The 17,061-nt window shown below is 49.0% G+C and overlaps 2 protein-coding genes across 22 annotated transcripts in view; both read left to right on the top strand.

Moving 5' to 3' along the window:
- The window catches only part of C2cd2 (C2 calcium-dependent domain containing 2), a 64,417-nt gene extending 57,208 nt beyond the window's left edge, over nucleotides 1–7,209 (top strand). For 9 of the 11 annotated variants that reach the window (XM_008768573.4, XM_008768572.4, XM_017598013.3 and 6 more), the window contains one exon: nucleotides 2,882–7,209. In XM_008768573.4, coding sequence (XP_008766795.1) covers nucleotides 2,882–3,102 — 221 coding nt within the window. In that variant the 3' untranslated portion in view covers nucleotides 3,103–7,209. Of the gene's footprint in view, nucleotides 1–1,578; nucleotides 2,860–2,881 lie in introns of those variants that run through there. The other 2 variants (NM_199391.1, XM_039088395.2) reach the window with 2 other exon arrangements.
- A 3,055-nt stretch (nucleotides 7,210–10,264) lies between these two features.
- The window catches only part of Prdm15 (PR/SET domain 15), a 57,652-nt gene continuing 50,855 nt past the window's right edge, over nucleotides 10,265–17,061 (top strand). For 3 of the 11 annotated variants that reach the window (XM_063270570.1, XM_063270569.1, XM_017598097.3), the window contains exon 1: nucleotides 10,265–10,366. In XM_063270570.1, the coding sequence (XP_063126640.1) occupies nucleotides 10,265–10,366 (102 nt within the window). Of the gene's footprint in view, nucleotides 10,367–10,410; nucleotides 11,089–17,061 lie in introns of those variants that run through there. The other 8 variants (XM_039088805.2, XM_039088803.2, XM_063270572.1 and 5 more) reach the window with 6 other exon arrangements.

Genomic DNA, 17,061 nt, shown 5'->3' with positions numbered 1-17,061 from the left:
AGATATGACACAGCCTACAACAGTTAACAAAAAAACAGTGTCTGACTCTGTAGCCTTGGATATGGAATACTTGAGGCAGGGCAACGGCCATCAGCCCAGCCGACTGAAATGCTCCTTTCTCTGAGAGGTCCCCAGAACCTGATTCATCAGATGGCCCAATGTGAACCCAAGCCTTAACATTTTGGATAAGATGCTGACTGAGGATGAGGGCAGGGCCCCACTGGTTACTTCTCTGATGTTTGCTTTTCTATCTGGTAAGGTTTTATGAACCAAATGGAAATCAGTACAGTGGTTTCTGGTCATCATCTTCATCCAGATACTTCTGTTCCCTCTCCTGGCTATATTTATGTTCGCGGGGCTGTAGCAAAGTGCCATGCCTAGTCTTAAAAAGAAGCTTCATGATCTTTTATTTTTAATGCAAGCCTCAGATGGGAGTGTCCATTGAACTGGCTCCTTCCATGCCCATGGCCTTCCTGGCTTCAGGAGTTGCAACAATCCTTGGCCTTCCTTGCCTTGTAGGTATCCCAGTCGTTGCCTCACCTCTGTGTCTCCTTCCAAATTTCCCTTCTTATAAGACCACCAGGCATCAGACATGTTTGATTAGGCCTATCCTAATTATCACCTTCTAAAGTGATCACTTCTGGAATGACTCCATCTCCAAATAAGGGTGCACTCTGAGATTCTGGGGAACAGGAGTTCAACCCAGGGATTTGAGGAGGATACAGTTTAGCTTGTAGCACTATCCTGACCTATATAATACAGACCCTTCCCCAGGCCAAGCTTCAGTTCAGGGACATACATAGGCACTTCCTACTATAAGGACTCTGGGGTCTACAGTTGGCTCAGGGCTTCCATTTACCCTCAGCACCTTCACCTCCTCTGTTTCAAATGTGGGTACTACAGCTGCTTGAGCTCTTGGGAACCCCAAAGCTAACGTAGAGCAGATCCCAGGAAGGCGCTTGTACATCTGCAATCCTCACAGACTCTCATCCCCAACTCCAGTCCAGGTAACACTCCCCGAAGCCTAGAGTATGGTGCCTAGAGCGCAGTCCTCTGCCCAGCTAATGCTTCTGATTTGACAAAATTGTCCACGTGAGTCTCCGTGTTTACACATGGGCCAACTCCAGTCATCCAAACACAAACTGGTGGTTGGCCACTTGCTCAGGGATGGAACTCACACTAGGAACCAGAATCCTACCAGTGGCATCAATGGGCTCGTGGCTGGGAGCAAAGCCCTTTGCATTACTGTACTCACTTCCTTGTCATTCTCTTCCCAGCATTCCCCAAACCCTAGCAGTTGCTCCTGGAAAAATGTGAAACTCTGTCCTAACTAGGCTTCACAACAAGCAATTTGTTTGTTAAGGTAGAGGTTTTTAAACATTTTCAGGCAATTTTGTACAGTTTAAATTAATTTAGTCCCTCTGGGGTAGTCCAGTTTCTCTGCTTCTGCCAAGGTGACTTTTCGTTTGCTTGTTTTTAGGGTGTTTTTTGTTTTGAAATAGTCCTGGCTGTCCTGGAACTAGCTCTGTAGACTATGCTAGCCTCAAACTCAGAGATCTACCTACTTCTGCCTCACAGGTACTGGGATTAAAGATGTGCACCACCGTCACCAGCACAAAGTGGCTTTTTAAAGTGACCGGCTTCTTTTTCCATTATGAATGTGGATGCTAGGGAGATACTGACCAGGTCTCCTCCCTGCCCTAAGAGGCTAACATGTTGGTATGGAAACACACTCATGTTCTTCACTCTCTCTATGTGCATACTCATGCGTATGTGGCATGGCTATTGAATGTGGCTCACATGCCAAACAAACTTTCAAATTCAGGACAGATCTCCCTGGCTGTGTGGCCAGGTTTCTCTTCTTTTCAATAAAACTCCTTGAGGCAAACAGTAAAGAGCTTTGCAGGTTGCCTGACCCTTGCCCTGTCCTTGCTGGGCCTGGGGTATTCGGATGCTAAACTCATGGGTGAAAAGGTGACGCTGAGCTGCTTGTCTGCACTGTGTCTGTGCACTGTGTCACTGTGCCTGCCCGCACCTGACCTTCGTGGACCATTTCCACTCTAGCAAGTGCTACCACTCTTTGTTTTCTATCTCATATCCCATTCTTGCCAACTGTGCCAAGGAGTTGAACCATACAGAGCCTAGGGCTTTTTTCTTTTTTCATTTTTCTTGCCCTCTTCCTTTTCTTTGTTTTTATGTATTTTTATTGTGTGTGTGTGTGTGTGTGTGTGTGTGTGTGTGTGTGTGTGTGTGTGTGCTGGGAATTAAACCCAGCTTTGTGCATGCTAGGCAAGTACTGTACTACTGAGCTACATTCTCAGCCTAGCATGAGGCTGAGGGTTAGGGTTGAAAAATGATCTACTAACAAATTTCATATGGCTTGGCCTAGTATGGTTTAGTACATGGGTGGATGAATAGACTGGTAGATAAAATAGACATAATACCTAGTGTACGTGTGTAGAATGATCTAGAATTAATTTTTAAAAGCAGACCTTATTCCCTGAAGAACAGAACTTAACTGAGAACATGAGCCCCATGATTTCCAGGGCTCTTAACTTAACTATCAGGAACGTGGCCTTTATTCCTGGGCATACAGCATACATAGCCTTGCTCATCACAGAGTTCCTGGTAAAGGGGAGGGGCCATGGTGGACCCCAACCCACCCACTCCACAGTGCCAGTCCTAATGTTGGAATTTCCTGCCTTTCACACTGCAAAGTGACCGCCTATCATCTAGGCTCTGGTGTTTGCTCCCCTGGGCAGTGGTCACTCTTTGAGGGAGTGCCTGACTCTTTGTCACAGCTGCTGGCAACTTTGCTTCCTCCTTGGCTTGAATTTATCCTCCCTACAGCCCTGACCACACCTATGCTCCCCTTTTGCAGAAGGAATCCTAAGGAAAGGTGCCAAGCTCTTCTTCCGCCGGCGACACCATCAGAAAGACCCAAGCTTGAGCCAGTCGCATAACGACCTGGTATTCCTGCAGCAGCCAGAGGGGAGGCAGAAGAAAGGGGCGACCCTCAGCCGGCTCCTGAACAGAAAGCTGCTTACCAGGCACAGAGGCAAACACACCCTCAATGGACCACCCAGAGAGCCCTGCATATAGCCCGAGTCACCTCCTATCCTCACAGCTGGAGGATGACCAGTACCATCAGATGCCTGCTTGTCTAGCTTGGGTCCCCCCCCCCCAATAATCTAGTCTTTTAAAGGGAAAAAAAAGCAATCTGTGTGTATGGCTGGGAAGCTTCTGATAACTCAGTCCAGTTTGCTACCGGATACTCAGTGTCTGACTCCAGCTTCACCATGCCATCCAAGTGCCGAGGGTGAACTTAAGAGGGAGACTTGCATCATTGAAGCCATGTGTGGGCTGATGGACTATGGATGGTAGGCAGGAGGGATCCCAGTCCACCTACTTCTTCCTCTCTCTTGCAGGACTATTGGGGTTCATGTCTAGACCATGTCATGAGGGAGAGGTGTTCCTCTGGGCTGTTGCTATGAGCAGGATGGGCTACCTCACCTAACTTGTTTAGAATTAAAAAGGGCACCTGGTGCCGGGGACAGGAGTATGGATGTAGACAGGAATTTTGACCCATGGGGAAAAGATAGGAAAAGATGTGCTTTGACAAGTGTGAGGTGTTCACCTTTGATATTAGCCATAGAAATTAAAAAGTATGCAAACACTAAGTATGTTCTATGCAGATTGTGCCAGACGCTTCCAGATTTACTCTAGCCTTCTTGCAAGTGGAGGTGTAGACATTCAGATGTGTTTCTTCGTTTCTTATGTCAGGGACTCTGTTTTTTTCCATAGTGCAGACAGCATGCTGAGTTCAAATATGCTGAGGTTGACATCAGGAGCAATTAATGACAGCTTACAGGACATGACCACACATATATGGTTCTTGCCAAATATAGCTGACAGCCAAATCAAAGAACTTTTAGAGCAACTGAGGAAATTGCTCTCAGATGCTAGTTAGTTTTAGGAGTAGAAGTTCCAAAGCAATGGGCCAAACTTGCAGGAATTTTTTTTTTTTTTGGATCTTCAGAATTTTACTGTGAACAGAGACTCCTGGTCATATTTTAGGGTATTCTGGTTTTGGTTTACTACGGGAAAATTATAAAGTTGGCACCTGGCTTCAGTGTCCCCACATAAGGCTCGTAAGGTGCTGTCCTCATCTGTGTGCCTGGCACTGTGGGTTCACCGGGTGTCACAACCCTCCAGGGCCATTGTCTTTGGGTTAGGGTGTCAATTTTCTTCCCACAGTAGTGGAAAAGCTGACAGAAAGACCTATGAGCTCTGTCACTGATATGAAGTCAGGAAGTTCCTTCTGGTGTCTTCTGTTCATTAGAAACATGTATTTCAGGGGCAAAGTCACTGTTGACTAAAAATGTCTATGGAAGCCAACATTATAGGAAAATGTTCTCTTTTTTTCTTGTTTTAGCAAGAAAGATTTGTAAACTACATTTAGAAATCCTTTTTCTTTCTTTCTGTTCTTTTCCTCAGTTTTTGGGATTAAACCTGTATCTTTGTGCACACTAGACAAGCCCTTGTCCACTGAACTATTTCCCTGGCCCTCTTTTCACTTTTTGGTCATCGTAGTTGTCAGGGTGTTTTACTGCTGTGAACAGACACCATGACCAAGACATCTCTTCCTAAGGACAACATTTAATTGGGGCTGGCTTACAGGTTCAGAGGATTGTCCATTACCATCAAGGTGGGAACATGGCGGCGTCCAGGCAGGCATGGCACTGGAGGAGCAGAGGGTTCTACATCTCATTCGGTAGTCAGCTAGGAAAAGACTGGCTCTTTTGTACTGGGCAGCTTCGAAACCCACACCCACAGTGATGCACTTCCTCCAACAAGGCCACACCTCCAAACAGTGCCACTCCCTGGGCCAAGCGTATTCACAATCATCGTCATCATGATTACTGTCATTATCGAGCTAAGGTTTTACTAAGTTGCTGCCTGGGCTGCCCTGTAATTCATTCTGTAGCCCAAGCGTATCTCGGGACCCTGATTCTCCTGCCTTCGTCTTTCAAGTTGCCGTGAGTACAGGTCTGAGCCATTGGACCCAGTGAACTTTCAAATAAACATTTGAAAATTCTTGATGGGTGCGCTGGTGGTTCAGGCCTGTGGTCCTAGCACTTAGAGGTGGGGAGAGGAGAACGTTAGCTTCCATCTCAACCTGGGCTACATGAGACCCCCTTCTCAAAGCAAACAACAGAAATAGAAGAAAAAGAACCTCGAAGACTCTCAGGTAGTTCTCAGATGACGTTGAAGGGACATTATAAACCTGCTTTGTCTTTAAAGACCTCCAAATGTTACTCACTGCAAAGTTCTAGAATGGCGCGTCAATACTAAGTTGGTTCCCAAAGCCAGTAATCCTCACTACTTTTTGGGAATGGAAGTGATTTAAATGCTGTGCTTTACTTGAAGTATTGTTACTCCATGCAGTTTGCAGAACTGTGACCCATAGCTGTCAATTCCCAGAGACTACAGGGGCCAGGATTTCTGATTCTGATGCTGTATTTTCAGTGTGGGGCCGTAGCCCTCATCCAACATACTTGGGGCCAGAGCTGTTTCAGACTTCTTTTGGATCTGGGGATATCTTGAAAAGGCTTTACTGTCTGAGCATCCCTGCATCTCAAAACATAAAAATTTCAGAAATAGGAAACCCTTTAGACACTTTACACAGAGTTTTGGGTCTTAGACTTTTGGGTTAGGGCCGCTCAGCCTATGCAGGTGTTACTGGTTTGACTGGTTTTGGCATTTAGGTTAAGTTTATTCAAGTGTGAAGGTATCAGCATTTTAGATTATACTCTTAGCAAGAACAGAAAAGAACAAATGAGTTTTAGCCATCCTAGCTCACAAACGATTCTGTGAGCATCCCGCCCCCGGCTTCTCAACTACGTGTGAGACCTGCTTCTTCTAGGGTCTCTACTGAGTAGCTTTTGCCAGTTGTGAACAACATCAGGGCAGAGTGTGCAGAGATGGCAGACAGGTAGCCTGGGAGAGTAACGTGAGAGAACGGGCCTTTCCCATACTATAAAAGCCCTTCTCCAAGCTGCTTATCCACTTCTGTTTCTTCACAGTGTAGGGTAATTATGTTGAAATGAGTCATTAAGATTATGTACCAGGTGCCAACAGCACACAGGCACAAGTCACCGCTGTCCAACCATCTCCTCTACGTCCTTTGGTTTCGCTTCTGTCTTAAGATTTCCACAGAGTGCTAGTTTTGAAGCAGTTTTTCGTGAACACTAATCCATGCGTCTGTGAATCTGGAGGCAGAACTCAGGTTTGGCTGGAGTTGGGCACGTTTCCCCTGTCCTCCATGCAGTGAGTGACTGAATAGAGCTGTTTGTGTGATGTTGGTGTAACAATAACTAGGGCTCTCTTGCTCTGATTGAAAACACACTGTGAGCAAGAGAATTTTAGACAAAGCACTTTATTTTACATTTTAGTTTAGGCTCAAAACTAGCCCTGCTTCCTAGCTGTGGCTGCTTGGCCATTTGTTGCTGACCAGTTCCAAATCAGATTTTTGCTTGGGTTTTCCCTGGCCACATTTACAGAAAAGAGTTGTGAATTTTCTTATGTAGAAAGGGGAAGATTAATTTACATTGCTGCCACCCAAAGTGTTTTGTTTTGTTTTGTTTTGTTTTTTGGTTAGTAAGCTCAGGGCTGTCAATACCAAACTTTCAAAGTTCAAGTTGATAGATGGTGGAAGGCAAAATGTGTCTGTCACAGAAACAGGTGTGGGTCCTGACTGACAACCAGGCACTTTCCCCACTATCGAAACAGGCGAAAAGACTTGTGGACCAAAGCACCTGTACAGGGACAAAGACACCGTTCAAACCAGCAGTGCAAGCTCCTATCACCTCTGGCTCTATGCAAAATGTCCGTGTTCTGCGTATAAATAAGTTTTGGGATCACCAAGCTGCCTGGCTCACTGTGCTGATAGTGGAATGAAGATTATCCCTCGGGCTGTAAGCTGCAGCTTTCTGCCCACTGTCATGTCAAATCTCTATGGCAAGGAGAATAAAAGCAAAGGCTTCCCAGGTATGTGGTGAGCCTGAAGCTGGTGTGTGACAACTGGCATCTGTGAAAATGATTGTGTTTGTTACAACAGACATGAGTGGTGCAGGATGCCATGCAGTGAGACATGGCTGCAACTTTACTGACCTCTCAAGAAATAAATGTGCCCATGGAAAACTTTAAGCTGAGTTGTTTCCAAGTGCTGGGTTGTCCTAAGAGTACCAGGGGCTTCTCTAATGTTTGAATGACTGCCATCCTGTCCTTTTGTATGACTGGCCATCACTGCCAGGTACAAGAAAGATGTACTAATACCTGTGCTGACCCTCATTCTGGGCAATGGACTTTGCTCCTCGTGTTCTATGTTTTGTGTGCTATTGAGCACCACCCAGGCCGCGCTGGGGCTAAAATTTACTATAGGACTTTAGCAGTTCCAGGGAGTTCCTGGGGGATGATGAATTGTGGATGCTGCAAGCCAGAATCTGTCCTGGCCCAGGTCCCCAAAGCAGTGCCCGATATGGCCCGTGAGAGACGTGTGTGGGGAATGAAGGCAGGGGGACATTCATCGGTTTGGGCCCTTGCTGTCCTAGCAGAGGGAACAGGTAATAGCTTAGCTATGGGAGCCATGGGTATGTGACAGCGTTTGTGCTTTCACAGGACATGGCAGTGGTGTCTGGGGTAGGGCTGAGCAGCCTTGCTGCCTGCTGTAAGCATCTCCCCCTCCTCGTGGTCTTCAGTGTCTGTGGTCTCCTTCACTTTGCTCTGCCATGTGCACAAACAAAAGCATTGCATTTGGAGAGATGCTGCATTGGGGAACCGCCAGGGAGACCATCTCGGACTTGCTTACGCTTCAGCCCTATTCAGCCCGCTTGCCTATGGGACAGCCCATGGGGTGGTCAGCCACTGTCATCTGCTCATCAGGAGGAGTCAGTCACCCAAGTCAAGCCCCATCCATTTTCTGCATCGAAGGTGGCATCTACCGTGGCATCTGTTGCTGTGATAAAACACCCTCACGAGAAGCAATTCAGGGAAGAAAGGGTTTATTTTGGCTCATAGTTCTAGAAGGATCAGAGTCCATAATGGCGGGAAAGGCAATTATAAGAAAAAGCATAGTAGGCAGGAGAAGGAAGCCAGCTGGTTACTTTGTCATTCACATACAAATTCAAACAAGAAGTGAGGCAAGGTTATAAACCCAGAAAGCCAGTGGTGCACTTCCTTCAGCAAGGCTGTACCCCTTAAAGCAGTGGTTCTTAACCTGTGACCCCCTTTACGGGTTCAAAGACCCTTTCACAGATGCCACCTGAGACCACCGGAAAACAGATACTTACATTATGTTAGTAGCAAATTTACACAGAAAATTTGTTACATAATAGCAAAATTATAGTTATTAAGTAGCCACAAAAATACTTTTATGGTTGTGGGTCATACCATGAGGAACTATATTAAAGGGTTGCAGTGTTGGGAAGGTTGAGAATCACTGTCTTGATCCCCCAAACAGCAGCATCAACTGGGGATCAAGTGTTCAAATACCAGAGCCCTTGGGAAGCCTCTTTCATTCAGACCCCAGCAGGAGTGGGGACCTTACTACTGGAGCAATGGCAGTACTCTCACTCCCAGTTCCTCAGCCCCACATACTGCACAGGGCAAGGCAGTGATGGCAATGCCTGTATCTGGGATTGGAGTGTGTTAGGATTGGAGGGGCTGGGGGACTGTTGCTTTCCCTGTAGACCACCAAGGTCTGCTTTGTGCTGGCATCCCAAGAGGGGACTAGAAGGCCACACTGATCATAATTTACCATCTGTCCAGGCTGATCTCTGCTGGCACCTCCAGAGGAATTCTGAACAACCCATCTTCCCTGCCAGGGTTGGTCCATATCAGCAACCCTTAGTCATTCTAGACTCCACACATTCACTCTCAGTATCACCCCTATATTATTAGATGGGTAGGCTCAGGCCCTGCCTTCTCAAGAAGTAGCCAGCAAAAAAGGCTCACAAGAACAGCTGCCTACCGTGGTTAGTCCACATGTTCCTCTCTTGGGCTTAGATTCGCTGAACATAGATATTTTAGCGTATCCCACATTCCTGGTATCTCAAACTTCCTATCCCCTTTCCTAATTTTTCAGTTTTTCTGCTAGCTTCAAACATCACTTATCCTTTCAGTGGCTCCCCACAATTATTTTGACCTTACAACATATCATTTGGCCTCCTGTATTTATATTTTGCATGTATGCAAAACTAGTATCATATGGATAACACCGAAGTGCCTTGCCAGTTCAAAAAGTAGCTGGTTTCTTGGGTCACCATTACCATGGCCTCAGTGCTTAGGCAGCTAAATATGGTGAAAATAACATTAAGGTCACAACTTACTATGGGGGCCCTGTAGAAGCAGGGAGCCTTGACATCGAGAGCTCTCTCTTCAAAGGAAAGTCTCTCAAGTAAGACTGCTTTCATACCCTGTTCCAAGGCAAAGTGTGTAGCTTAGTAGGTGAAATCCATTCAGCCTCCATGTCTTCCTCAGCTCCAGATTTATATTGTTTTTCTTACTGTGACCTGTCAATTTTTCCTCCTGTACACAGCCTGATTTTATTTGTACATTTAGTTCTGCTTCATACGTAGAAGCTCAAAGAGCTGGCCTTCTGGGCACTTTAGAATGAGCAATACCAATGAAAGTGGTATACGGGACAGTGAGATGTGTACCTGTTTTAAAGGTGTCTTGAAGGGCAAAGATGTCCTTGTCTGCTCAGTTCACTACACTACCTCCCTCATTCTCACACACAGACACACACACACACACACACACACACACACACACACACACACACACACACACACACAGCTCTAACCCTAACTCCTCAGTCCACAAACCATCTGGCCAACTCTCATTGATCACACAGCCCTTCTCCTCAGCTTTTATGTCCACTCGGTCCCTTGGATCCTCACAGCCTGCTTCACCAGATCTCCATACATTTTCTTTCCTGTTCCCCATCCACATTGCCAGTTACCAACTCCGCATGCAGGAAGTCAAACATCCTCCATGTCTGCAACCACGAATCTTTGTCCCCGGGTTCAATTCACACAGCCGTTTCCTAGGGCCACTGTTTACAAAGTCCCAGCTAGCTCCTACTCTACACAGTTATCCTTGACTCCCTGTTAACACAGCACGAAGTCCCCAGCACCAGGTACAAGCACCCGGAGCCCAGGGCCCGCCCCGTCGGCCTGCACTGCGTACTACAACTCCCACGATGCCGCGCCACCGCCCCCCGGCTTCCGGTGCTGCGCAGTTTCCGGAGCGGATCGCAACCCGGAGTCCGGATCCGACCCCGCTCTGCACATTCCACAGGCAGGTAAAGCCCCGGGCCCGTGCTCGCCGCGGCCCCACCGCGCGCCCCCCGCTGCGGCCCGAGGCCCGCGCCTGGCCCGGGCCTGGCCTCCAGCCGCGCCCCCCACGCCCACCCCGGTCCGGCCGCCGCGCCGCCTGTTCTTTGTTACAGTCGCGGCCGCGGGCGCCGTGGGCGATCGGAGTCAAAACCCGGCTGGATTCCGGAGCCGCTCCGGGATCGCCCTGCGCCCGCCGGGTTCCGCCGCCGCGGGCTTGGCCTCTGCCCTAAGTGCCGGGCCTGGCTACGGCGCGCCCGGCCCGTGCCAACTGCCCGCCGCGTGCTCGGCCCACGCCAACCGGCGCCAGGCTGCCCACTTGCAGGCTCGGCGACCCCCGCCCGGTCGCGGGATCAAGCGCTGCGCCCCCAGTGCTCCCAGGCCCAGAGGCCACAGCCAGGCCCTGCGTGGCTGCGAGCTCAGTCCCTACAGTCCCTTCCCGGCTACCCGGCCGCCTTACCCGGTTTTCGGGCACAGCCCAGGGAGGGGCCTTGGTCTCCAACCCCTTTGGCGTTTAAGAAAGTCCGAGGCTGTGCCGTGGCTCCCAGGCCCTGGCGTCTTACTCGTCTCTACCTTTTGGTGGCCCAGGGATTATGGTGGCAAGACTGGCTGGAGACATGTGCCCGCCTACTATCTGGGAAGAGGGTGGACAAGTGGGGCCAGGGCCAGGTGGAGCCTGCGTGCTCCCGAGGTGAGTTTTGAGAGGACAGAGGTAGGACACTAACCAGCGGTGGGCGAGGGCGCGCTTATCCCCGGGAACCCTTCTTGTAGTGGATGAGGGCCTCTTCACACATGCTCACAAGCGTCCCCCTCCTCCGAGGTGGTTTAAAATGGTAGAAGCAAGAATGTGAGCTGGAGACACGTGGACCTGTGCCTGAATTTAAAGCTGCCAACGCATCTTTTTAAAACATATCTAGAGCCGGTCAGAATCCTCCGATGGCGGTGCCTTTGCAGAGTCCCGTTTGGGGTCCTGAAGGCATTTTTCAGGGTAAAACCTGAAATCTCTTGACTGTGGGAACCACCCGGGTGGCGGAGACAGTACTCCCTGGAGAGTTCAGAGTAGTCCCTGAGACACGATCACTTACACACTCCAACCATATTTTGCTTCAAACCTACCGGCTTTCCACATCTTACCTACTGCAGCTGCTTCCTCAGACTTGCCCTGAAATCACTGCTTTACTCCGAAATAAAACCTTTAGCTCAGGAAAAAGCACTAAGTTTTCTCCTTATGGAGTTTGTTTTTCTGTCTGTGATTCATGCTTTTGCGCAAATGTCAGCAAAGAATATACTAGTTGTTCTCTTTGGGGGAACAGACAAGGTAGTTTGTTTTTCCAGAAGACAAATGGGTAAATTAAAACACCAACCACAGCTAAGTTGATGGCAAATGCTTATAATCCCAGTACTCTGGAGGCTGAGACAGGAGTTGATGTTCAGGGAAGCCTGTGCCATACAAAGTCAGCTACAATTACAAGGCTGTCTTAGATTACCTTTGAGAAGGACAGCTGTCCCCATGGGATGTCCTGTCATTTTTTTCCTGAAAGGTTATCTGCAGAAGGTAAGGAAGGCCTTGCTGCATTTTGGAGGTGTAATAGAGTTTAAAACTGGCTACCAGCAGTGGCTCAAAGGTTGCCCAGACCAGCTTCTCACTTGTAATATGTGGCCGACACCTGTTCGGGATACATTACCCAGACTGGTTTACCAGGCCATTTCTGTGGTAAATGTTTGTTGACACCTTTCACACAACCGGAGGAGCAGTGGAAAAGGTGCGTAACAATGGTTACACAAGAGTGACGACATAGAGGAAGGTTGCTGGGTGTGCAGAGGTTGGCACACTCAGTACTAAGACCAGAACCATCTATCTAGAAGAGACCAGATGCTGCGAGGAAATCTAGCCTCTTGGTGGGAAGCAGAGTGGGGAATATAGTTGACATCTCAAGCTGGGAAAGGCCAGTGGGCAAGGGTGGAGAAGCAGCAGGGGGATGCTCATGGAGAGCTCTGAGCAGGACTGGCACAGGATCTGTGGATGCCTTGGGGAGCCAAAGCACACAGGAGTACAGGCTAGTAGACTGCACCCAAAATGGAAGAAAACACTGAGGAGGTGATCCAGCACATGGCTGCTATCCTAGAGGCACCACTGGTCCACAGCCCAGGCGTCTTGAGAGTCTGGACACGAATGGGACTTGACAGACTCTCCCTTAGGATCTCCCTTCACCCAGGGCAGGAGACCACATTCATCCATTTATCCCCTGGTTTGGTGTAGGGATGGCCCTGGAGAATGTCTTGGTCCACAGGTATAGGGGGGACATGGAGTCATTGTTCATGCCCACCCACCAGCAGCTGACTGGCAGTTTTGTCTCCTGATTCAGAAGGGTAGGCAAGAAGCTCTGCTGTTCCCAGCCTTCTGCTCCATCTCCTCACCCATGTGGCTCTCTGTTCTAATCTCCCAGGAAAAGAGCTATAGTGGTCATTTACTGTCAGCAGGTGAAATAACAGAGAACCGTAAAATGCCCTGTGTACTTCCTTGACCCAGCTTCTTATGTACGTTTTGTTTTGTTTTGTTTTCCCCTGGAGCTGGGGACCGAACCCAGGGCCTTGTGCTTGCCTGGCAAACGCTCTACCACTGAGCCAAATCCCCAACCTTGAACCAGCTTCTTCAAGTAGACCCTTCTGTGGGTACTGGATGACAGTTCAGTGAAGGCCATCACAGCTCACCCAGAAGCGAGCGTAGCCTGTGGTCCTGTGAAATCATGTCTGATTCAATGAATAGACATACTTGTGTTGCGAGAAGTTACAGCAGGGGCGTCAGGAGAGCAATTGCAGGCAGCAGTGTGTAATGGACGGTTTGGGATCTCCAGGGAAGGAGGGTACAGAGAAGAGGCGGGGTCAGCTTGCTGATGCTGAAAGGGAAGCTGGCTCCTGTGAGTTGGAGGTGACTGGGCCATGCTGTCCTGAGGCTTGCATTTCATAGCTGCATTTATAAGAGATGAGGATCTATTTTAGAGGTCAGTGGAATTTTCATTTGCTGCTCTTAAACCTGGCCCGATCTGACAAGCTGGTACTGGGAATGCGACTGGTGAAATACTTTTGTGGAGACATTGGCAGAGAGAATGCCGTGCCTGGTACCAGGCATCCAGTGTTCCTCGGGTTGGTCCAGACCTAGGGAGAGGCGAGTGCTGCACCAAGATCCTGACTTGGAGGTGCCTTTCAACTTTGTGCCATATTTGGGGAAGAGCGGGGTCAAAGAGGACTGCATGCAGGCGGGTGCAGACGGCATAGGGTGTCCAGTGAGGGAAGCAAAGCAGGAGATTGATCACTGAAGCAAAACATCTGAGGGGAGGGAGGGACCTGAGATAATGATGGCGGGGGGTGTGGGCTAGAATGAGGGTGTTCTGTAGAGCTATTTGCTGGAACCACGTTGGTTTCTCTCTTTAGCCCTAGAAGGAGCTCCTGCATATCAGATACTTGCATTATGATTTGTAACAGTAGCAAATTACAGTTATGAAGTAGCAATGAAATAATTTTATAGTTGGTGGTTACCACAACACGAGGAATGGCACAGCATTAGGAAGGTAGAGAACCACTGCCACAGAAGGTGAGGAAGCCGGCAGTTTTCTGAGGACTTTTATCGTGGAAGGAAAAGAGGTTACACAGGCGACCTCCAGGCAAAGGCCCCGTAGTTTCAGTGTGTGAGCTCTGAGTGTCCGTAGGTGCTGCCAGACAGGTGCAATAGGAAGGGCTTCCAGGGAAAGTGGGGAGGCCTGTTTTTCATTGCATGGCGGATGTGCTTGCAAGGAGAGTGCTGTTAGATAGACCTCGTGAACAGTAGGTGTGTATTTGACAGATGGAGGGAAGGTTTTTAGCTTACTCTGTGGTGAAATGAAAGAATTCCCCAGACTAGGTAATTTATAAAGAGTGAGACCATATGGAGACTGTTCCCAGCTGGGTTAGAGAGCACCAGGAACCCCGCAGGTTGGACATCCTCGGGATGATGAATTGGGGAACCTGGGCCTTGGAGCCTACCTTTTAGGTGTGGGCCATCTTGCAGTGTCTTGTGGGAGAGCATCACTGACGAGGAAGTCAGGGGAGGGGAGACCATGACTATATAGACTCAGGAGATGGGATAATACCTGTGACTCAGTCACCTTCCAGGCCACTCACTCACCTCATGGCACCATCACAGTGACAGCTATCACAGCAGAATTTTGAGACCATATGCACCTCATAGCAGTTCTGGGAAAGGAAATAGCAGTAGGTACATGGAGGCTGGGAAGGGGACCTGAATACATTCTTAGGAAACCTGTACTAGTGGATGCTGGAGTCCCTCATCCTCTTCACCCTGTCACGTGGGGTAGGGGCAGGCACTGAGTCTGGTGGGATTTGATGCGCCTTGTTGCTGAACTTGTATAAACTTGACCAGGGCTGCTTGAAGACCCCACTTCCCTCCACTGGGATATGCCTTGGGCCTCCACTCACCGTTCTGAGGGCTGAGGCAGCGCCAGTACCACAGGAAACCTTGGATGAACGACAAGGCCTGAGGGACAGCACTGAAGCCAAGTGTGTCCTGAGCCCTGAGCATTGCCAGGGGTGTGAGGGGTGATACGACTGGACTGCCCGAGAGAAGTGAGCAAGCCTACTGTGTTAAGAGGCTGCCTTTGAGAAGCACGTTCCCCGTGTCTAGTTCTCCATGCGGGCTTGTGGCATTTTCTAAGTTTGAGGAACACAGGCTAATTAGTGATGGCACGTTTGCCTTTTATTGTGATGAGTCACAGTACTGCTTAGCTTAGTGCAGTGTGTTCGGCAAGATGCTTCCAGAACTCTGCCCTCACTTGCTGCCAAAACTCCGCCATCCTAACTGGTTGAGCTAGGATCTTCAAGTTGGAGGACACACTACCTCAGTTCCATTTTTACGCACGACCCTGTACGTCTCTCTTTTGCCCAGAGACTCCTCTGTAAGAGCCAGAGGTGAACACTGGAAACACAGCCTCATCAGAGATGAGCCAAGAAGTCAGAAAGGATGGAGAAGTTAGGAAAGAGAAAGGACTACACAACCTCGGTTGAGGACTCCCAAGATGGCAGAATGGCAGGCCTAGCCCTAAGACCTCAGATAGTAGGAGCTAAATCACACCGTCCGGAGGGTTCTGGAGGTAGAAGTCGAACACAGGTGCCTTGCTGACTGGGAAGAAATCAGACATGGTGGTGGTGTGCTGGCAGCACCTAGCATTCTGAGTGACATTGCCGTGCCTTGGCAGCTTGCTGTGCCTCAAGGTTCAAATGAGCACGCTCAGACCGCAGCCAGGCTTTGCAGGGAGGCTGCCGAGGAGGAACCCAGGAAGCAGGGAGGCGGGCACAGACAACAGTAATGCACTTGTAAAGTGTGGTGGCGGTAAGGGATGGAGTATACTGGAGAAGGAACTCAGGGCTCACCTCACTGCTCTGCAGCGAGGCGAAGTTCCGGAGACAGTGGGAATGTGCAGCCTCCTCTCCTCCAGCAGCAGAATCTGGTGGTTTATCCTGAGTGCACTTACTGATGCGAGCAGAGCCGTCCTGACTATGGGCAGGACCATTCCCTGAGCAGGGCATCCTGGACTTCGTCAAATGGAGAAACCCAGCTGAGCACTGGGAAGTGTTTATCACTCTCTACTTCCTGACTATGGATCCAGTGTGAGGTGTGGCTTCAAGCTCCTGCTGCCTTGACTTCCCTGCCAAGATTGACTGTCCTTGAACTGTGAGCTAGGATAAATCCTGCCTTCCTTAAGTTGCTTTTGTTAGAGTATTTTATAACTAACAGCAGGAAACAACACTAAAACCGACTGGGAGTCCAGACAGGACCATTTATTAAATAGTGTAAAGAAAGCTTTGTGCTCCACAGGAAATGAGCTTAGGAAGCCACAGGGCCAAATATGGGAGCCAGAGCTTAGGTTGTGCTGTTCTGGCATGAATGGCTGGAACCATTTCACATCTGCTTCTAGATAAACACTCAGCCACAGGTGCCTGCCTTTACACAGAACGGGCAGGAAGCAGCATAGGAGGACAAGGTGATGGGGCTACAAGTAGGAAGACTATCACAGACCAGAAAGGCCTTAAGTGTGAGGAAACCAAGGCCCAGGAAAGGATGGTAATCAGCAGTGACAAATAGGCTGATCTCTGGCATCTAGCACTCCTGTACTACAAGTACAGACTAATTATAGTCCTTGGCTCCTCAGCCTGTCCATCACAAAAGGAGGCTCCCTCTTCCCAGCTAGGCTGATGAGCTGCTGGCCTGCCTTGATCCCAGCAGATCAATTCTGAGAGATTCCTCTGGCCTCCAATGCCTGGCGTGTGACTTGAATGGGGTCTGCAGTGCTCTCAAGTGTTGAGCAGGATTCTCTCTGCCTAGCCCAGTATCCCTTCTTCAGCACATACCAAAACTAGAACACAGTACAGAGTTTGGGAAGCTTTATTTTCTTTTTTCCTATAGAGATTTCTTCCCGATTTTAATATAGTTATGAAAGCCCGTGCCAGTGGAAAGGTGGCCCCCTTGTTTAAGCAGAAATCCCCAGGACCTCTAGCCCAGAGCTGGCTCCTAAATCCTTGAGCTGTGTTCAAGCTAAGATCCATTGTAAGTGAAGAAGATGCTCAGACCGCTAAGACTTGATGTGAGAAAATTCCTTAAAACATGAATTAC

This window comes from Rattus norvegicus, chromosome 11 (genome assembly GCF_036323735.1).
Source record: "Rattus norvegicus strain BN/NHsdMcwi chromosome 11, GRCr8, whole genome shotgun sequence".
Lineage (NCBI taxonomy): Eukaryota > Metazoa > Chordata > Mammalia > Rodentia > Muridae > Rattus > Rattus norvegicus.
The sequence above is the reverse complement of the archived record's forward strand: the minus strand, read 5'-3'. Positions and strand labels throughout refer to the sequence as shown.